At 35.6% G+C, this 23,325-nt stretch overlaps 1 protein-coding gene across 1 annotated transcript in view; it reads right to left on the reverse strand.

The window, feature by feature from the left end:
• Window positions 1–291: 291 nt before the first annotated feature.
• The window catches only part of ALDH1A1 (aldehyde dehydrogenase 1 family member A1), a 32,748-nt gene continuing 9,714 nt past the window's right edge, over window positions 292–23,325 (reverse strand). Inside the window, exons 3-13 of the mRNA XM_050329312.1 lie at window positions 21,806–21,946; window positions 18,611–18,740; window positions 17,508–17,569; window positions 15,489–15,617; window positions 12,954–13,067; window positions 10,714–10,816; window positions 9,995–10,179; window positions 6,807–6,971; window positions 4,769–4,926; window positions 3,085–3,159; window positions 292–905 (exon numbers count right to left, since the gene is read on the reverse strand). Coding sequence (XP_050185269.1) covers window positions 833–905; window positions 3,085–3,159; window positions 4,769–4,926; window positions 6,807–6,971; window positions 9,995–10,179; window positions 10,714–10,816; window positions 12,954–13,067; window positions 15,489–15,617; window positions 17,508–17,569; window positions 18,611–18,740; window positions 21,806–21,946 — 1,335 coding nt within the window. The 3' untranslated portion in view covers window positions 292–832. The remainder of the gene's footprint in view (window positions 906–3,084; window positions 3,160–4,768; window positions 4,927–6,806; window positions 6,972–9,994; window positions 10,180–10,713; window positions 10,817–12,953; window positions 13,068–15,488; window positions 15,618–17,507; window positions 17,570–18,610; window positions 18,741–21,805; window positions 21,947–23,325) is intronic.

A 23,325-nucleotide genomic window follows, 5' to 3' on the forward strand; every position in this document is an offset into this window, starting at 1 on the left:
CAGAGCCCATTCAGAGGGGAGTGGCTTCAGACTAGCCGTAGTATGCTCTTAAGAGATGAATGGTTGTTAGGGATTGGATCATACCAGACACAGGCCAAGTGTGTGCCTTCTAGCTTAGTGTTCCATGTGTTCATATTCTTCCAATTATAATACTGACAAAATATTAGGGACTTCAGTCTCCACATAGCAGATATAATTCTGATGAGCTGAACACACCAGTGGTGCCTCTGTGCTACACAGAGCCAAAGGGTAAACTGGTATAGTAGAAAAAACCAATGAAAGGAGAAGTAGTAGGTTTTGTAGGGGAATTTTAATATTTTTTTTAACATTATACAGGTTACATTTGTGCAGCATGATGAACAAATTTAATAGTCTAAGAAATATATCTGCAGAAAGACACAGAAAAGTATCTGTCTGCAAACTACTCATAAGTGCTTTTGTTAAGGCCACAAAGAACAGAAAATGTTGCAAAGAAAGCTTGCCATCTAAAATTTAGAAGACCACAAAAATTCAAACTGTACCTGTAGAATATATCAGAAAAGGAAAATTTTCATAGCACTACGGAGAGCCTCAACTGAAAATAGGAGTAGATCTTTCTGAATATGAATTTTTAAAATTAGTTAGCTATGTAGCAGGCATTAAAGTTTCCTTATCACAATTACCAAATAAAATGTTTCTACATTATTCCATATATTGTTAATGCAAGCAAGTACCTCTTACACAATCAGAAAGCAAAAAGGTTAATGAATCATTTGGACAATAAAACATTTAAGAATTCAGATAGTCTTTTCAGATTCATTTGAAGCTGTTAGATTCCACATCTCAAGAAGCATTACGAGTTCTTTTGTGGGATTTTGATTGTGACAGTCTTAACTTCTGTGTATTCATGGAGTCCATATTCTCCCCTAGATAAAAGAGAACCAAGAGCAATATTTATGCTAATGCTTTTTATATGAGTTTTGTTCTGGATGGGATTTTCAGTGATGTTGTGCAATTGGCCATTTATATAACAAGTACACTGGACATATTTGGAAGACAGTTGTGCTGCTAGACTGTTGCTGAAAACCTTTTGAAAGGCTACAGCAGCAGTTTCCTGAGAAAAGTTGGAGAGACAGCAATATTACATCTGTGCAAAAGAATGGCATTTAATTTAGAGTATCTCCAAATTGGATTTCTGTGCAGCAAATCAGGAACATGTTAGATCTTCACAAGCACGCTCAACAAGTTATTTGCAAAGGTCATAAAGGTTTTCTTCTGATGCCAAGAATTTTCTCCGACTTTAAAGAATAGACACTTCATCTCAAGTAAATAGGGGATGTAATTAATCCATGATGAAAACTCTCAGACAATGAAAAAAACTTCAATATTTGACATGTTACTAGCAGGATTCAACTTTACTTTTTCAATGGTGAGTTGAAGCTTGTTTGTGTGCCTAGATATTTGACTTCTGACACAGACAAACTGTTTAGACATGACTAATTGCTTTACAGAACAAGTGTAATGTTCCACCGCTCTCACTGCCATGTTACTAGATAGATATATAAGGAAAACAGAAACCTCTGGTCAGGACCCTTTTACTGGGGGAATATGTTTACTGATTCTCTTCATTTTTGAAGAGGCATTCTGTTAGTATGTGACATTCAGTAGTTTAATTCATAATGGTATTATCATTCCAAGAATTATACAGGGAATTTATTTCTGCGGTTCAAGGAAGTCAGTGGCTTGACATTATGACTTGTTAATTATTTAAGTGCGGCTGTTTGACACATATTTCTGCATCTCCAAAAATTGATTGCTGTTTATTTATTATTTTTTTTCCCAAACAGACATCTATCTGGTGATCTATCCTTGTCCTTTAGCAGGAATATTTTTACTGGTCTGATAATTGTGACTTCGAACAAAAAAACTTCATCAGCACAACAGCTTAACTCCTTCCAGATGCACTGTTATAGAAAATATTTTTTATAGTTTCTTATTGGTTTCCTGTTATTTCCAGCAAATAAATTAAAAAATATTTCTGTTAAAGACTAATTCAGAATTGATAACAGCCAATTTTTTTCTACCCACTAAATGCAAAACATTTGCATAATTTGTATTTGATATACTATTTGATAATAATGGTCTAAATTATTGGGTTTTTCCATTTTGCAGTTTTCTAAAGCTCTCAGCATTGACTTGAGTCCATTTCCTTTGAAGCTAGTTGGAGCTTTGCCATGAGGAGCAGATTGTGTCCAGTGATAAGTAAGTATGAAAATACTAGTTTTTATCTCCTAAAAAAATACGTAAGAAGAAGCTCTGAAATACCTCACCAACATGTATATTTTTTAATTGCTTCTATGATTCATTAAATTTTTTATACATCGGTCTTAATAAAAAGGAAAGCTTACAAGTATTTATTTGTAGTTATTGCTTTAAAAATAATTTGTTGTTCCTATATGTGTGACATTTTTAACAAATGACAATTAAAGGTAAGACAGGACATGATTCAAGTGGAAACTGGAATAAAACTTTGAAGTTTGAAAAAATTTGTTTATTTATAATTTTTGTATAATACTCCACTTCTAGTTTGGGAAAAAAACAAAGGTCCAAAGACTACAGAGGACTGTTTTCATCATAACTTTTGACCTGGCATGTACAGCTGGCATGTACTGTAAAAACACTGTTGTCACAAGACTTTAACTGCTAACTCTTTTTTAAATGTAGTATTTTGAAAAGTCTCTTCTTTTCCAAAACCTAACATTTGAAGGGGATATCACAAACTACACAAATATATATCTTCAAAAATGACACTTTTTCTATACATTCAAAAACTGTAAATCGAAACCAAAATGGTCAATTTAGTTTATCAGTAGCTTGCAAGCTTCTAAAACCAGTAATTTTGAAAAAGAATGTATCCTAGCAATTTTCTTATTTGTAGAGGAATTGTTTGGTTGACATTGCCTTTCAAAACATGAAGCCTCTAAACACTAGCTTAATGGGACAATATTTGAAACTGGACATCAAATTTATGCATATTTAAAGTTGGGGTTTGGAATTTCATTTTGCAGTTCCTGTGAATCCACATTTTTAAAAGTATTTACTTACATTTCTCGTCCATTTCCTGACATCTTAAAACCTCCAAAAGGACACTGAGCAGATACTGCACTATAACAATTAACCCTGAAAAAACAGAAATATTACTCTTGATAGTGTGAAGAAACCTTTTTCACTTCTGAAAAATCAGTGTTTTTCTGTCAACTGTAAGAAACCTATGGTGATAATCACAAACTAGAATTAAGTAATATATTTGCAAAAATAAGTGTAGTTTAAGGTTCAGAGAAATGAAGCATTAAAACCAGATACAGTTATAATCAGGGTAATACTCATGAAGGGTCTTCAAGCAGAGTGACCATCATACCTTTCTCTGATAGTCTCAATAAAACTCCTAACTCATACATCAGCTCTCAAACAAAAGACTAGCCACAGCTAAGTCTTCTGCAGGTCCACTTCTTATTGATAAAGTCAGGATAGCTTCAGTATATGTTTAGGAAGTTTTGTTTGATTCTACTCAGTTAAACCATATTCTGTATTGTAGTTGAGAACAAAGATACAATGAATAAGAAAGGAATTTCACAGGAGAATTTGTAAGCATGAAGAATTTTGGCATAATGTGCATCCTGCTTCCTGGCTGAGAAGCTCTTTTTGTCTTACAACCTTGTCAAATCAAATATTCTCTACTTTCATATTTTATAATCTCTTCTCCTACCAGTCTGCTGGTTTCAACAAAAGAGATTCTGTTCATAGTTAAGGGTTCCTAGGCCACCAATCATGTAAGAGCAAAACCCAAAAATTCTACTTCTATTCAAAACTTTCTTCCATATAAAGAATAACAACTCCTAAGTCAAAACTGTTAACTTATTTTTAGAATGTATATGTTTTTAGGTCACAGGACCTGGGCAGGGACTTTTTCTGGTTGCAAATGCTTTCAGATGAAATGTAAATTGGACACAGGTTTTGCATTCAAGTAAAATCAGTTGTTCTCCTTCTGATGCATTGAAATAATTGTAGGGAAAAGCAGGCCTTTATCAGTGATAGTCTCTAGATTCAGTCTGCTATGCCTCCAAGCTTTCACTCTTATGTCTCTTATCCTTTTATTTTCCAGCTCTGTGTAGTTTGCCTCTTCTTTTCCATTGCTGGAAACAGTTGGCCTTGTAGCAGTTCTCCCTCAGCTTGTATTTCCTTCCTCTGTTCAATCTTCTTTAATCATTTTTTTCCATTACAGATGGATGTTCTGCCCAGGCTAATGGCCACAGAACTTCAGAAAACTAATTTCTTTACACAATACTGAAAATGATCGTCATAAATTATGTATTCACAGAATAATAGAATCATAAAATATGCTGAGTTGGAAGGGACCCACAAGGATCATCGAGTCCAACTCCTGACCCGGCACAGAACCATCCCCGAGAGTCACATCATGCACCTGAGAGCATTGCCCAAACACTTCCTGAACTTTCGCAAGCTTGGTGTTGTTACCACTTCCCCAGAAAGCCTATTCACCCAACCACCCTCTGGGTGAAGAATTTTTTTCTAATATCCAATCTAAATCTCCCCTGACACAACTTCAGGCCATTCCCTTGGGTGTGTCAGTGGTCACCACAGAGAAGAGATCAGTGCCTGTCCCTCCTCTTCCCCCATGAGGAAGATGTAGACTGCAATGAGGTCATGCTCTGCCTCCTCCAGGCTGCACAGATCAAGTGACCGCAGGGATTTAAAAAGTATGACTTACCATACTGTTCCAGCCTGAAGAGCAGCTGCAAACGTCAGTGCTTTATCAATGTCTTTGGTAAAAACTGCTGCTGCTAAGCCATATGTAGTATTATTTGCTCGCTTGATAACTTCGTCTATAGTTTTAAACTTCATGATTTGTTGGACAGGTCCAAATATCTGTATCAAACATATGTAAACTTACAAAGTAGACTAGAATAACTTAGTATTTTAAGTAATTTATATTTATTAAATTTACATCTATTCGATGGTTTTATTCCTGAATTCATTCAGCAAAGACTGTACATTTCAGGAAAAATTTCTAAAAAATATTATAAATTCACATAAAGATTGTTGAAATATGATTTAAATCAAGATAGCCTATCACAAAATAATTATTAAAACAATCAATAAATACATTAGGAAAACGAACAATAAAGATTAAAAGACTCCCACCATAAAGGGAGTTAACATGGTGTCACACTGTGCTACATACCTATACAACAAACAATTGGGTATTTTCTTGGTAAACTAGTTTTAAAGCAGAGAAAGACATTCAATTTTTTCTTCACCTAAATTTTCTATTAAACTTTTATCTCTGTAGGCAGCTACACAACTGGGAATGTACTCCAAGTGGAACAACTAATTCTGCTTTCCATATGGGTGTTAGGTGAGATAATAGTCCTTCAGGTTCTGCTTTCCTGCTACCATCACTCAGTGTTCTGAACCAGAGGTGCCCATGCCCACCACAAAATGCCAAGACTGTGTAGTGTGAGGGGGCATTGCTACATCCAATTACTTCTATTCCCACAGATTGTGAGCTTTCTACCTGACTGAGTTTTAGGGTTAGTTTCTAACTAATGTTGCAAGAGTTGACTTGCACAGATCAGAAAACCACTGAACATTCCCCCACTATTCAAACACTGAGCTTCAAAAGCTGGATATTCTTTAAATTGCCTTGCCTATCTGGAGTTTCATTGTTCATTACACTTAAAATAATGTGAGAAGTAGTTGTTTTACTGCTGACCAAAGAGAAATTAAGAGAGCAGCAAAAAACCCCACAAAACTCTGTGTGGTTTCCTACCTGACTCCTAGAATGACAGAAACAATCCAAATTCTGTCTCATAGACCTCTCTTCTCTTTTACAGCTCTCTCCTTGTCACAACTCTAGATGTTGTGGTCATTTTAACTAGGGCTGTTGACTCTTGGTGGATGTACTAGGTATGTTCATCAGACTGCATCAGCAGTATTGCTGGTTTTGTAAAGCAACAGTTAGGAGGATTTTGAAGGAGGTTTTTTAGGAAGAAGTGTAATGGACACCAATTGCAGCCCAATTGCAGCAGTTATTAATCAAGACGAATATAAAAAAACACAGAGAAGAGATCATGACTGGATTTTGAGGCTGTGTTTAGAGAACTAGCTGTCATAGCAGCTCTGCTGTTCCTTGCAGACTTTCACTGATGCCCTGGCACTGTCACCTTGGTTGGGTCAGTAAAAGATTTTTCAATCATATGTAGACACATTTGCAAACTGATCTAAATTAAATAACTGCACAGAGGCAAAACTCTGATGTACAGTAATTGTCACCAACAAAATAAATGTTGAAGAACAAATCAACTAGTTTCTCATATGGCAAAAGAGCTGCCTGGTGCATATTATGTCCAAACGCAAAATTAAGTAGCTCCCTAGGCAATGCAAATTGTTCACAAGCTGTGCCTCCACTGTTTGCTTCTCTGATACTGGTCGCTGTGATGCTGGTATGTGAGACATGGACAGTATGGGTAGATGTAAATAATCCAAACCTCAGCATTTTTCTGCTTCCAACCTAAATAGGTGACTTCGTAGGCAGGCCAGGCTTATACTCCTCTCCCTCACCACGACCAAGTTGGTGAAATGGGCATCAGAAACCAACAAAGGTGCTTTAAACACCACCAAGATGGAGCAACAGACTTATTGAGAGCATTTTTATGTCATTGCTCGACCTTCTAAATGAGTATTTTGTACAGACATTTAAATAGACAACCTTCAGTGAGAGAATGGATGGCTAAAAATTTGTTTACCTCTTCTTTGGCAATGCGCATATCATCCGTAACATTAGAAAAAACTGTGGGCTGGATGAAGTAACCCTTGTCTCCCCATGGACCTCCACCACATTCCAGTTTGGCTCCTTCTTTTTTCCCACTCTCGATTAGCTCCAGGATTTTTTCAAACTGCTCCTTGTCAATCTAAATGAAAAGATATTTCAGGGATGAAAACAGCACACACTGATAATAGTAGGTCTTCTAACTCACTAACCTGAACCTGACAAGGTTCCAGCTTTGTTCAATTACATGTTGAAGTCAAACAGGTAGAGAGCGCTGATAACATTCTTGTCATTAACTACTCAAAACTTTTTCGGCTTAAATAGACCAATAATCAGAAATGTTGACATAGGAGAATCAGGTGTAGAGGGACAAAATTAATGTGTCTTATACTTCTCAGTACTCTTGCCAGCCAAAAATGGTTCATCAGAACAAAAATTGCTGGGCTTTACTCTGAAAAAATAATGGAGGGCTTGATCTAACCAGCAAGACTCTCCTGTACTTCATCAGGTCTGGTAGATTGGCCATACTACTTTCCTAAAATATTAGAGGAAGTTAAAAAACAGCAATAAAATATAATTTAAATTCAATTTTTTTTTAGTTCATTCTCATTTATTAGTGGAATAAAGACATACACTTGTCATTTGAGAAACATAGATGACAAATTGTTTACAATATGAAGCCTATCTCTTGCCCTTCCACTAACTCAGGCTTACCAACAAATTCAGTATATGCCAAGTATATTGCAGTTTGGTTGTATAGTTTGGCAAAATGCATGGCCTTTGTCTGGAAAAGAAGTTTATGGTGACAGTACAACAGGTGCTTATATTTCTCTAACTCATTCCAGTTTTCTGTGACAAAATGGATAAAAGCAGATAGTGCAAATGGTGACTAGAAACAGATCACATGTTGTTTATTCTCCTCCAAGGTCCAAATCAACCAATCACCCTTCAGACCTGAAGGGAAGTTGTGCACAAGATAACATGTATGTCAAAAAAATCTCAATGATAAAGCTTGTTTGGTAAAGGCCTTTGACATTCTCTTGGGTTTGTTTTTTTTTTCCTTTCTTTGCTCCATTTTCATAATTCTTTCCTTCACTATTTCAGACTTCAGTCCTTCAAGTACAAGTTCATGAAGATACTGAGATTAATTCCAGGGTGACTCTAGCACAGAATATTCTTCCCTGTGATCATACACATCAGCCAGCAGAGCAGAGTAAGTGTGTATCTTATGCTCTTATTTGTGCAATAAAAATGTTGAATTTCAGTTTGAGCAATAAGTTTTACTACGGTCTTAGAACACAACAATATTTTCAAATGTTCTGGGGAATTCTGGGCACATATTAGATTCAACAGGTATTTAAATAAAGCTGTGATGAAAGTTTATAGCTATAAGGGTAAGAATTTAAGGACATGATTTTTAGTTCACTGCACTCCCTTTGTCATTTTACTTTCAAAGAAATGTTTGCCTTACTGAATGCTGAAGACATCTGCTACCTTGGTGGCCACATAAATATCTTGAAGAGAAAACAAGGTTTATATAGTACAGCTCATATTGTTGTCAGTCCTTCCTTTGCTATTACCATCATTATTTTTCTTAATAATGCATATATAAGATCTTTTGAATTCCAATAGGGCTTTTGACTCTTCTTTGATGTCCACCATGCAGTGTTACCCAAACTTGCCATTTAAGGTAGGTGGTGCCCCAGAGGGCCTGCGACCTGGACAACAAGTATGTCTTTTTCTCTATGGTAAGAGATCACAGTGGATAGGCCTGATACAGGCTATCAGTTTTTGTTTCTAGAAACCATTAGTCAAAGTACAAGGAATTTGAAGACAAATATTTAGCATAATTACCACAAAAGAAAATGCACCCAAACCACATGGTTACACTTTCCATTAAATGGGATCATACCAGTTCTAAAAGAAGTAACTTTGTTAATCTGTAAAATCATTAAGTTTCTGCTAAAGCTTGCTAAGAGAAAAATAAGTCAATAATGGCAAGTGATGAGATTAGAGGAGCAAAAAATCTTTATACTCTTTAAAATATTTTCGTTATTGCTTTTTCGCATTTAACTTTCCTTATTTTTTTTTGTAGAAGTTTACTTACATCTCTCATTCAAATTGTTAGCATGAATTTCACACTCAGTAAAGCCACAATAACTTGATAGAAGATTTCTGTTAATTTTATATTAACTGTACAACAGACACCTGGAGTTGACTTGTTTGAACATTCTTACCCTTTGACTTTTAAAATGTATTCAGATGAATGTTATCTTGTATCCAAACACATTGCAGGAAAATAACATTCTTCCCTAATTTTAAATTTCCCAAATCTTGTGTGGCTTGAAATGTTTTTTTTCTTTTCCAATTTACTTGGTGTATTTTATTACATAAAATGACTGTGATACCCAATGAAGAACATGTTACACTATCAAATGCGTTGGCCTTGCTTTATCTCCAACTTTTACTTTCTCTAAAACTGTTCTGTGACAATCAGCTGTGCACATAATAGCTCTACCAATAAAGTATATTCCTGTAGTATAAGCTGATATGGGACTAAGACTAGATGAAAACTAATTTAACAATGGTCTGATGTCATCCACTGAATTCACAGCATCATAATAACCATACTTATTAATGTTGCATTTTAGCATTCATTTGATGGGGAAGCTATTGGCATAACCTTTTAACAAAAGCAGGAAAAAACAATAAAATGTATTTAAATTGTGCACTATTCTAAAACTGAAAGTGGCAAAATGAAGGTCTAGCACCTTCAAAAAGCGGAAAAGACACTAAAAGTCTTACTTCCTCAAGTTCATCACTTTCAGTGGCACTATTTGAATATATAGTTAGCAATCTTTAACATAACATGGGTGATTATAATGCAGTTACAGCTGTTGCTTTGGAAGTTTCTCAAAGCACTTCATTTTTTTGTAATTGTTCCCCTCACTAATAAAAGGGACTAGAAAAGAGAAGGAAACCTCACTGTTTGGCTTATGACAGTGTTGTAAACAACAGTCTCTCTGGTTTCTTCCTCCTTGTTCTCTAGACTAACCACTGGAAAACTGTACTTAGCCTTGAAAGTACTGCAACAATAGGTTTAGATGTAATATTAAATTGCGATGTTGTGACACAGCTATGCTGGAAACATGTAACATTACTTACTTGAGGACCTTGCTGTACACCAGGCAACAGAGGATTCCCAAGAGTATACTTCTTTGCTCTTTCAATGCTTCGGCGAACAAACTCATCATAAATAGGCTCTTCCACAAAAATCCTAGATCCTGCTATACAACACTGTCCCTGGTGATAGAACAAACCAGTATGTGCAAATTCCACAGCAGCGTCCACTGCAAAGAAATGCAGAGTTCATCAGATCATAAACACAAATCGTCACATCATGCATTCTTTACTAACCTTTGTCACTACATCTCATTTCCTTTTTAGCACTTTGTATTTTTATGGTCCTTTAAACCATGTACTTTTGTCCGAACTACTCTTATCAAGTAACATCGTACACCTAGTTAAACACACATTAAGCTGTTTCATATGAAATGTAGATCCAACATTATTTACCGTGTTAGCAGTAGCAAGCATAGTATTCACCTAGAAATTTAATAAACCTGTATAAATCTGATTTTGGTTCTGCATTCATATTGCATTAGGATGATCATTACACTAAGGATGGACAGGTTGTCAGAGGTCCATATTCATTCAGGAGCTATAAGGTTTTGGTGGCAATCTAACTTAAAACTGTGGCATAACTAGAAAACATTAAAAGTTACTCCCTCAGTGGAAAGGTTTAAACAATTTACTGACAGAGAAAAGAAAAAGAGCATTAACTTTTCAGTAGTAGTATTTTATATAATAAAATTGCTACTAACAGTCTGCATCCGCAAATATAATGTTAGGACTTTTTCCTCCAAGTTCCAAGGTAACTCTCTTCAGATTGCTCTTTCCGGCTGCCTCTTTAATCAGTTTGCCAACCTAAAAGGTAGGGAGAGCATAGCTTCATCTCAGAAAGGTTATAATGACCTCAAAACTTTCTCTGATTTCCTCAGAAATGAAAATCCATTCACAGTTATCTACTATCCCAGTAATAAAATGACAAATAAATGAAAAAAAAAAAAAAATTGAAGAGTCAGGGTGCAGGTAACTTAGAATAGTTTCCTCCTGTATACATTCATGTTGTTGCCTAAAGATCAGTGAGGAAAATCTCACAAGGCAAATTTAGTATGGGTAAGATTTAGAGCAGGTTTTTAATGAAGGCCTTCTGGTACAAGGAGTACAAGAGTGAGCACATCTGTGTCCAAGGTTTCCAGAATTTACGGTCTATCTAAGAACTATCTGCCCCCAGATCCTCCCCAGATCTGCCCCACTGGCACGCCTCCCTGGAAATTCAGTCGGAGGCCCTAAGACCCCTTTATTTCTCATATTCCTCTTCTTCACAGCACATGCTGTCTTTGGAGCTTCTCCAAGGTTCCAGGCATGAAGTTTACTTTGACTATGATGGTACCTTGTTTTTCAGGCCTGGGTTCCATATGTTCTTAAGCAGAATGTGTTTACTATAATCCTGCCTTGAAAGGAGCCTAAACAAGCCTAAAGAATTTAAGAAAATTCTATACGAAATAGGGGAATAGGGTTTGGTGATTGTTAACTACTGTTCTAAAGTGTGACAGACTACACAGCTGCATTAAAATGCACAAAAGCAGAAAATCCAAAAAGTCCTGAAACATCAATGTTAACTGCTAAAGATATGTGCTGCTTTTTGGGTTACCACCATGATACTTGCATGTATCTGTAATCTAAAGTAGGCACTGATTTCTGCTTTGCCTGTTTCCCAATCAGGTTGAAATTTCTCTGTTTTATTCATGGGAAAGCCCTCTGATGCATGAACATGTATGAAAGAATCTACATTACCTGTATGGACACTTTCTTGTTCCAATTTCTCCCTTAAAAGAAAGAAGAGGAGGAAATGGACACTGTGAGGTAGAACCTCTACCCCACTTCTTTCTACTGGTGACATAATTTAAGGAACTACTTGCTATGAATAGCCCTGGAAAAACCATGAAGGAAAAACATGCTTGTAGCTCTTGTGGCTTTGATCTCTAACTTCCTGTGTGTAGCAGACACCACATAAACCTCCTTCCACTGTCAACCTTCCTGCCATCATTTCTCATTCCTAAATTGCAGTGCCAGTAGAGGACTGTCCCCAAAATCTATGAATACATCCTTGGGTCCATCTGCCTTTGGAGGGCCATGGGGCACTGGGAACTGTAGTTGTTAGTGGCTATTTGGAACATCTGTGGATCTTGCTTGTGTGTCTGGGGTTTAGGTTGTTTTCCCATTACTTCAGAACTAAAGGTTTTTAAAAGTAAACATAGCTTTTGCACTCAGTATGTACTCATCCTTGTCAAAAGGGAATGATATTTATCTTTGGAGTCTATATCCAAGAAGTTAAGAGACCAGGTGGCGGCTTTCCCATTTAGAATGGAAGCAGACAGACAATATAATGAAGTGTATTAAGGATATAGCTATATAATGCCTGCAATGAGAAATCTTCAATTGTATCTATCACTCACAGTCCTTCAGGGTGAAGATTAGGGAAAATTAACAGTGACCTTCCTTTTAATTATTAAACTAATACATAACCAAATACTTTTCTAAGACCACCCAGATGATCCTAAGTATAACTGATATATCAAAAAGCCATCATCTCACCTAAGTGTGTGCAGAACCAGGAATGAGATTTCTTAGGTACCTTCCTACCATCCTACTGTTATTAAAATTAAACGGAACTTCTTTAAAAAAGGTGCAATCTATGTTATGAAAATGTTCTGTTTTAAATGCATAAGACTTAAAATAGCCTTGGTATATGAGAACCTAGTGTATCCCATGGACTGCCTTTGTTTGAAGGGCTTGCCAGCAATAACAAATACTGTTCAAATATGTTTAAAGTTAATAATAACCAACGAATCATTAAACAGAATTTGTTTAACAAACCAGTAGTCAAAAGAAAGAAGAGAGTTAAAATAATTACATGGAACAAGTTAGACATTAAATCATTGGTGGGAATCAGAGGAGCACATTTCCTGCTTATATTTTCTTGCATTCATTATAGTACCTCTGTAGAGCCTGTGAAAGCTACTTTATCTATATCCATGTGGTGAGAAATTGCTGCTCCAGCAGTGGGTCCAAAGCCTGGTACAATGTTCACAACTCCAGGTGGAAATCCTGCCTGAATTAGAAGAAAGAACTCCGTAAATTTGGGGAAGGATAATGACTAGAAGAATATATCTCAGGCAGTTTTACTTCCCTTCTCCAGCCATCTTTTCTCAGCCATACATTTATTTTCAGCCCTACACCCCCAATTGTTTTCATTCTCCCAGTATTTATGCCCTTTTAGTTTCTTGGTGCTATTTCCAAAGAAATGAATTTTTTTTTTCTTTTCTTACTCAGTCAGAAAGAAAGAAAGACTGCTTACTTTTATGTCTGCTTCTTTAAAGCTGTTTGAATCAATGTGTGTGCTTGCTGACTTCTGCACATTAGCATCCAGGCAAGGTGAAATTTAACTAACGATCTGTTGCCTGAAATTCTATTAAAAAAATGATGGAAATAGTACCTCAAACTCAATGTCTTAGCTTGTTCCTCTGGATGTAGGTTGAAAGCAGAGTGGGCAGCACGAGAGTTTACAGTAAAAAAGAGGCAGATCAGCTACCAAGCATGAAAAAGCAGGTCACCTGAGATATGCACACTTCCAATATCCTGCACGTTTTTTATGCAAATAGGCTTTTCCTGTTTTTCAAAACAAATCTGTGTTTTCCTATCAATCCTGTATAGTTATGTTCCATTCATAAGCAAAATAAGCTATTTTCTTCCAGAAGGTTGTCAGGCAAACTCCAAGGATGTGTGAAATACAGCTGGATTTTTTGCCAGTTTATGAAGCAGGTATGGGATCTTAAAGGCACTTGTAGTGTAAACATTAAATTAAAATTCTAAAAAGATTCATGTCCTGCATTATCACTTAAATGAGTCTCTTTCTAACATTAAATGGACTTTGATATTACATACAAAAATTTCAATTTTTAATTGGAAAATGGTGAATTTCAGGTGATGAGTTACGGCTTCTAAAACTTAATGTCCTGTGTTATCAGCACCTTAGTGTTACTTTTATTCTCCCAATTTTGATTCCTTACAATTTCATGCTCAGATACACTCTGTCCATGTTTGTTATGCTCAGTTAATATTCTAGATTAATATTTACCCTGAAATATTGAGGCAATGAGGTTCATTCCATTTGCTTAGCATTGTGTTTCATGCTTAATTTGTAGAGAAAAGTAAGAAGGGTAATTTTTAATGGAACTAATTCACACTGTGTCACTTTGAACATTTAATTTCCATGTTTGTTTTAGAAGCTCTTCACTACATATTAAAAAGGGAGACTTTTGAGGGCTATTAAGAACGACAGTGAAGATTACCAAAAGTGACAATTTTTTTTTTTTAATGTGGACACTTGAGAATTAGAAAGTTAAATTAGACCTTCAGCTATTTTTACAAGTCTTTACAAGCAATTGAAGTGATGACTGTCAGGGATTTGGCTCCAACTTTGTTTGGATACTGATCACTTTACCACTTACGAGCATTCTTTTCAGGAAATCAGAATATCAGAATAGGTATTTCATTAGAGTGATAGGAGAATTGAGTTATTTTCCCTGTAAAGTTACTTTTTCTAGATAAATATACTTTCTGATACTTATTGTTAAAAATTAATAGGGAAAGTATCTCTAATATTTTTTAATGCATTTCCTCCTCCCCAGTATTATCTAATAGCGTTTACTATGTGATGCAATAACAACAGGACTTGGGTCCACCCTGATAGTCATTTAGTTTCTGTGTAATATTAATACATAACCAGTCAGTATGCTCTGCTGAGTCATTGTTTTGAAGCAGCATAATAAGATGTGCCAAGTCATTTCCATTAAAATTCAGCAAGGTTACTGCCCTGCTGATTATTGACATCTGTGAATACTTTTGAAACATGTTAGATTACATTTGTTGATTTTATTGAGAAGAAAGCTAAAGTATTTAACTGTTCCCTTTGGGGGTTTGCTGGCCTGGGTACAATAGTTAACTCTGGAGACATAGTGCACAAAGTGTATTCTCACAGTTTCTGTGTGATGAAAGTTCATAGGTTTGGCAGTCACTAGTTCGATTTTATGGCTCCCAGTTAATAATAAACCCAGATGGATGAAAACTGCTTTCAATTGAAAAAAAAAAAAAACAAAACTGTACAAACAGGTTCTTCTCTGTGATAACCATGCTATAAAGTCCTTGCCACCCACATCCATGTACTCTGCACTTGAGTTCTTGCTTGCTTGCTTGCTTTTGACTTTGAAAGATACTGTGTTTTTGTAATACAAATATATTTTTGAAAGAATGGAATTTTGTATGTGTGTAGTAGGCTGAAAGATATGCATGCTTTTGCCCTAGATTGGTTTCACTGGATTACAGTAAGGCAAGTGCCACAGTGCAAGGCTAGGCATGCAATGAGAAGTACTGGCAGAGGCCAGCCTGGATTATATTACCTCTGTGGCTTTGCAGCTGCATTATACTCTTACATTTTTGAGAAGGACAAGTAACTTTGTTGTTGATGACTTACCTCTTTAATTAAGGATCCCATGTAAAGGGCAGTGAGTGGAGTTTGTTCTGCTGGTTTGACAACCACCGTGTTTCCACAACAAAGGGCAGGGGCAATCTTCCACATGAACATAACCAATGGGAAGTTCCACTGAAAGACAGATGAGAAAGTGTATCCTATTTCTAATACATCACCAAAGTGCCTCAGCTTTTCCTGTTATAATAGGGTAAATTGTCAACTGAATGGTTGAACGCTTTGTTGAACTCTTTTCAGAATGAAGGTATTTTGAAAAAGCAACTGGCAAACCACGTAACACAAAGACCAGTGATTTTTGTATATTTTAGTACAGGGGATCCAAGGTACTAGTTAAAAGCTCAAGTGGCAGTAAGTGTACGTCCCTAACAGCCTTACAGACAGCTGTTGGATTAGTGGTACAATTGGGAGTTTTGCTATCTTAAATGATCACATCCATCATCAGTTCAGTTTTCTAAGGGAGGCAAGGTAATAAGTAATGCTACCCCTTCCCTTTTCCTTAGAGGTTTCAACAGCACTTGTGTTCAGTCCAGACAGACTGCAGAGCAGCTTTAGACCCCATGTTCTGTAGTGTGAGGGGTAATGTGACCAGGGTAAAAACTGTTCGTCCCTTTAAACATATTTCTCATAGTTTGGGAAGCATTGAGTCCATGAGCCTCCGCTCATAAGTCATCTTTACAAAACTGGGAAAAAAGGCTGTTAAGAGCTTCCTATTATACATCAAACTGTTCCTTTTCTCTCTCCTTGTCTCCTTTCAGTCTCACCCCACCAGCAAAAATAGTGGGAGCATAAATAACACAAAGTGAGGAATTACAGGGTTTTCTGAATATTCATCATTAAAGTAGTACTGAGTCAGTGAAAGGAAATGGAAATGGTGAGCTATCAAAAGTGGTTTGCAACATTCACATAGTCCTCAAAGTTTTGCTTTCTGTGGAAGCCTGCAACTTGGTGGTTCTTTTTTTAATGAAGAGAAACTTAGGAAATGCACAGAAATCCTTGAACATTTTATTAGGGAAGGCAGTGTTTGTACTAAATGCTGCTTATACTTCCAGGGTGTAATTTTATTTAAAATCGTCACATCTAGTGTTTCTATTTCTTTAGCTTATCTTAACTGAATGTTTTACTTGAAATATTTTCTGTCTGACTTATAAGAGAATCAGTTTCCTAGCTCTCCTAGAGACTGGATCCAAACATATCCCAGCAATGTTCTCCAAATCAATGTGGTGGTCTAAAGGGATAGCAAATCTTCAAGCTCAACTGAAAAACATCAGGAACAAGTCTGGGACCCACATATTTGAGCAAACCTAACAGACAATGTGACTATTTCAGAATCTGTTAAGTTGTTGGGAAGGTCAGGTGAGATTTCTCACTACTACCATATGCAAAAAGGTGCATGGATTAGGAGTGTCTAATGCATGCAACTATTTTCACAGGCATCCACTAAAACTAAAAGACCTCACAAATAAATCGAAAAGTAGAGTTCTTCAAGGTTGGTTTTTTGAATCTTCACTTAAAATAAGTGACTTCAAAACTGGAAGATTAGACATGTCAAAGAGGAGCTTATTGGACACATTCTTTGTGTTGTTACTTGTATCACCACCATGGTGAATGAGTCTTAGCCATAAGTAAAAATCCATCTGTCTGGAAGCTATACAGAGCAGAACAGACATTTTAGGTCTTAAAAAGGCTGTAAATATTACACTCTCCTACATGTTAGTTTCTAATTCTTTCAGTCCCAACAAAACATAATTCCATATTTCAAATGATTCCGTCAATCTTTTGAGATTTATTTTCCCTCCATATACAGGTAGGAGGGAGACAAGTTGAACCAGACTGACTCATCAAAAATTGTGTTGCAGAATTTGAGTACTCAGGATAGTCTTTATCTTTCAAGATCTGAAATTTTCTGGTCATTTTTCACAAATGTACTTGCATAGGCAAAATTTCAAAAGCATTTCCATTTGTAATAAGGAATACTTTTGTTTTACATAAATAGTTCCAACTTACAGGAATAATTTGGCCACACACACCAATAGGCTCATGTCTTGTAAACGTAAAAAAGTTTCCATCTGTGGAACAAAGAAATAATTAGACATGCAGACAAAGCACTTGTGAGAAACAGTTAAATCAGAAAGATGATACAGTTGGATACCAAACTTAGCTGGATACAATTTTACTTATAAATGATACTTTCAAAATCTTAACTATGATAAGAACCATAAAGCACATCTGGATTCAATGCCTACTTTCTTCATCCAAGATTTTTTTGCCAGTCTGACTGACTTTTTGCAGTGATAATCCTGCTTCTTGATGTAGTATGCACAGCACACCAATGAGCATTCTTAATTTCTTTTTTCTTTTATCACCTTTTTCTTTTCAGAAAGTGCTCTTTTAAATCCTGGGTACATATCAGACATTTTTTAATATTAGGTCTCAGCTTAAATCAAATCCTTTTAGTATAAAGTCCTCTTTGATTCAAACAAACATGTGTTCCATTAAGCCTAGCATAGAGACCTATGTGATGCAAAAAAAGTTGAAAGTATTTATCACTCCAGTTTTCCTTAATTCCTTCTTTATTGCCATTCTTTTCTTTGTCCTTCTTCAAGAAGGTAGCTTGAGAGACAATGTTTTCACAGAGCTGCATAATGGGAAAGGGAATGGAGTGAAATTTTGGCAAAATACGTTTTCCTTCTTCCAATCTCTTAGTACTTACTCTTTCTAGTACATTATCCAACAACTGAAACAAATATTACTTCTTTGTCTTAGCTTTAATAAGCAAATACCTGTTTTTTCACTACTGTAGTCTTGCATAAACTGTACATTTCTATGCAAAAGTACACTACCAGATTTCTTAGGTATACATACAGGTTAAATTTGTTGGTCAATAACCAGTAATGGTTAGTAGTGCATAGAACAATAAATAAATGTGAAGAACTGCACTAAATGTTTAAACTGAAAACTATGATAAATCTTTAATAACCTATACTAAAAACTATCTAAAAAAATTTCCATGAGATATTTTCCGTGTTGCACAACTTTTAGATGAAAGTCAGTTATTTACAGCTCCCATTGGCTTCAGTTCTGTACTTTTGTTATCCAAAACTACTCACCCACTGGAACAGTACGCCCATGGATTTTATCAGCCCAGCCTGCACAGTAGCGTAATGATTTGATACAGGCACCTAAGTCCATTAGGTAGGCTGTGGAAAAGAGTTTCCCACCTTCAGTGGCTTCCATTGTCTGCAGACAACAGCAATCAAAAAGTTAATATCAAATACTGATAATGGTTCTTATGCTTATAGTTTGTCACTTAGATTTTGGTAGTTCAGGTTGAGGATTTTTGTCTTTAGTACAAACATTTAGATTAATTCTCCTTTGAAGCACACTACTTGAAAAACTTAAGGTAGCAATTTACAGGTGAGAAATTTTCATGATGGTTTATTTGTCTGGAGCAGATAGCAGATAGCATTATTGTGGCAAATTTGTAATGGTAAGAATGTACTGAAAAAGCAATAACATTTCTCCCATCTGAATCAGTTACACTGTTCTGGTTTGTGTTAAATATTCTGCAAGCATAGGTCAAGAGATCAGGTAGGAGTCTGTGCAAGTAACTGATGCAAATAAAATGAGCGGTGTTCCTCACATATCAGCAAGAAGACTCAATGGCATATAATACCTTAACATATATATATATTTATATATATATATATATATATATAAAACATGTCATATGACCCTAATACCTTGAATGTTTGATGAGCAAAAGAAAAATCTGAGTCAGTTAGAACTCCTAACAGAAAAATTCACTATGAGAAATAAATATTTACACAGAAGAGACTTTCTTTTATTGGCTAACTACCACCTGAGTGATCTAGCTGGTCTTATTTGAAGCTAAACCTGATTCTCCATGCCAGGTAGACATAAACTTTTACAACAATGATCAATAAATATTCATTCAATGTCTATAACTCTTCACCTGGACAATTCTGTTCCACCCACAGAGACACCAGCACTAAATAGGGTTGATTGCTAGCCAGATCCAAAGAGTGTGGTTTGGATTAATGCCACTTCCATACCCCTAATTACTGGGACATCTAGTTAAAGATCATGTACAGTTCTTAAATAGTGTCAACATCTTTTTGACGCTCCTAAATTTTTTCCCCAAGTTTTCCAAAACTGAAGACCTCCAGCTTTTTTAACAATCTTGTTATAACATTCATAGCAAAACCCCAGATCTTATAAATACATTTTTCTTTTCTAAATTTGTTGGGGTTCTTTAGCATTTCAGATTGTATCTACAGACTGATCCTTTAAGAACAGTTTTTCAACAATAGTGCCCCTGTGAAGTCTACATTTTAGTTGACTGGACACATTTCAGATATCATATTTGTGAAGAGAACGGAAAAAACAGAGAAGACAGCAATTCTTGATGGCTTTCTGCAACAAGGAACTGATTAAATGAGATATGCCTTTGCCATTGGAGGTAATATGTCTGAAACCTTTTTTTTTCTGTTTGGAGATGGGAGAAAATTATTCCCTGTCCTCAAACTTATGAATCCTCTAGCTTTCAACATCACAACAGACTGAAACATAAGAAACACAATTCTCAGTGACTTTTTCAGTCCCCTGTTTTGACTTACTGTTCCAGTCACCTGCCTATAGGGCTGCTGAGCCTCTGAAGCATGTTATCATTAAACAAAACACTGAAACAGAGTAATTTTCATCCATGAACACAGGAGAATACCTTAGCAATGAGCTTTCGGGATCCATTTTGATTCCTAGTGTACTCTAGGGCTACAGACCTAGTGATGTCTAGGGTTATCTGTTATTCTATAGTACTAGTTCTGCAGGTAGGATAAGCTGTGAGTCAAGAAAATCTCCCTTCACTTTGATAAAGTCTAGAAAGCACTTTGTTCAAACACACCTTATCGAAAAGGGTAAGTAGTTTATAGTGTGAGTAAGATGTAAGAAATATAAATAAAAAAAGTAAATTAGAAACTAGGGAGGGGCCTCAGAGAAAAGCAATGCTTTTATATTACGAAAATGAGAAATGGGAATAAAAACTAACTCAATGTTTCAATTTTTTCTGTGGAAAAAAAATATTGTATCTTTACTATCTCTGTAAGGCTTAGGCTTTACAATAAAAAACTAATGCCAGCTTATTCAATATTTAATTGACAAGGGGATATACTTTCCTATTAAAAATGTACCTCTCATAAAATTTTGTGTCTCTCATCTCAAATAAGTCTAGCATTGTAAAGGACGTTAAGTTCCAGCCATTCAAGGTTTCTCCTGATAAACTATGCTATGGTCATAAGGACATACAATGGGCAATAGATGCTTTGCAGGTTTTATTTATTTGAAGGTTTAAATTTTACAAACTTATCAACAGTGTGGTCTGTGGCTAATGGTTAAATAATTCAAACTGTAGCTGGACCAGTCTGAGTGATTATACTTCTTCTTCTCTTTAAATTTGTTTGCACTGTTGACAGAAAACCAGGAATCATATTCAGCGTAAACAATAATCCTGCCTAAATTTAATTTCAGAATGTTCTTGAAATAGCAGAGAGATCAGCTTAATGATAGCATCATATGTGGGGCTTAAAACAAGGGGAGGAATGCATCTCTATTTTACACGTTATTTCTTGGCTTAGTTCCCTATACGTAGGTGGGGGTGTAACAACTTAAGTGTCTGCTCTTAGATGTGGTAAAATTGCCAATACACAGTATTTGATAAAGACAAGACATCATTTTCCCCCACCATGTTCTTCTTGCCTTTAAAGACTTCATTGATGCCTTTGGTTCTGGTTAAGATTAATCTCTCATTACCAGTTCCAAGCTGGAGTTAAAGAAGGACCAGTGTTAATGAAATATATAGGCACAAAATTCAAAATTTTTCCCAGTTTTGACTTGTATCATCTGTAAGCACTGAGCCAAGCTTTGAGTTTGAGCTTTGATTCAGGCTTTGATTTGGGTTTAGGACTCTGTTCTGGCTTTGGTGTAAAAAAAATGCTAACCATGCCATCTATGTTAGTATGTCCTTAAGTATCAACAATTCAAATTACCGTGATTGTAGGTAGTTTAAGTATCACTTTAAAGTGATCAAATACGCAAGTACTTTTTGGATTTGGGGTGTTAATAAGTCACAGTCCAAACCAGTTTACTGCAGTCATTTTGCTATAGAGATGAAAATCTAATATTTAGAAAGCCTGACTTTCCAAAGGATAGGCACATCACACTTCCTTGCATCTTTCTTTAAAAATCAGGACTTTTGTCCTAGTTTTTTGGTCACATATCATACTCACAGCTAAAATCAGCCGATCTCTTTCAACTAAGTCAGCTAGTTTATTCAAGAGCCTTCCTCGCTCTGAAGCATCCATTGTACGCCAGGGCGACCCAAGCTCAAAAGCCTTTCTAGCTGCTTTAACTGCCTTGTCTACATCCTCCTGTGGGGAAAAAAAAAAACTTTTATAATCAATAATTGATTCTGTCATTTTTGGCTGTTAATTATGTGAAGTTTAACATAAAGTTTAAATAAGAGAAACCAAGACCAATCTAAAATTAAATACATAGGTTATTTTTTTTTTTCCAAACACTTCAGTTGCTGTCTCAGCAATGTGCATTGTATAAGAAACAGGTGGTGGGTTCTCAAAGCTTCTAAAATAAAAACATATTAAGGAACTCTATTTTTAAAATTTAAATTTTCAATCTCTCTTCATACACCAAGCAATTACACTGATGATACAATTAAATGTCTTTTATTTATGAAACGAGGCCCAAATATCCAAGTTAAGTGTTTAATCATTCATCATGTAAAACCATCTTGTGATGTTGTGAAGACCAGGTTATAAAAATCTGCTCTTTAGGATGTTTCGTAAAATAAACAGAAATTTATTATTGTGGAAGAAAAATTAATACATTTATTTTGGGAATATTTAAGAAAAATTTGTGTTTAAAATTATTTTTCAAACATAATTAAACAAAATTAAAAACGCCACCTCATTTAAAATACTAATCCTAAATATAATTTGTCAGTCCATTAATGTTTTTCATAGCATATTTTATTATTTATCATTTAGCCTTCACTATAGAAGGAAAATCTATGGTGAATTAATTGCATGTAACTATTCTGTGCAAATGGTGTTCCAGGATTAAAAAAACCCAAAACAAAACAATTAAAAATCTCTTTTGAGAAGGCTTTTAGCGCTTAGAATTCTCCTATATTTCATAATTCTTGTAAAAGTTTACACAGGAAAACAATGACATAAAAAGGAGATTTATTCTAGATTTTTTGTTAGAAATTAGAAACAAATTTCAAGGAAAAAAAAAAAGTGGTTTCTACGCATGCCACATTTCCCTGAGAAATTTGTGTGCAATGTTTGAAGTATTTCTTTCAAACGTTTTTGTACTGCTGTTTGCTGAAGTCTCCTCCAGGGAAATCACTATCAAGGTTGACTAAGTCAGCAAAGTTGACTGAGTTGGCACCAAAATCATTAAACATGAACCAGATCTTAAATCTTTAACTGGTGTTGGTAGCCAGGAACAAATTTTTAAAAGCTATGAGTGAGGTGGGTGAGTGGCTTCGAAAGCCCAGCACAGACCTGTTAAGCAGGAGGCCCGCAGAACTTCCCAAATTTTTTTCCAGGATATTTGGGAAAAGATGGTAAGGAACTATACAAGTAGCATAGCCATCACTATAGGACCATACTGAGCAGTCACCTACATCAGGTAGCTGAAATCTACCAGTTTAAGAAGAATTGCTTTTCTTCAGAATCTTCAGAATGTTGTCAAATACATCATCACTGTCTGAGAACCCTGTCATAAA

The sequence above is a fragment of the Myiozetetes cayanensis genome, unplaced genomic scaffold, assembly GCF_022539395.1.
Source record: "Myiozetetes cayanensis isolate MyiCay16 unplaced genomic scaffold, myiCay2020 scf4, whole genome shotgun sequence".
NCBI classification, from domain to species: Eukaryota; Metazoa; Chordata; class Aves; order Passeriformes; family Tyrannidae; genus Myiozetetes; species Myiozetetes cayanensis.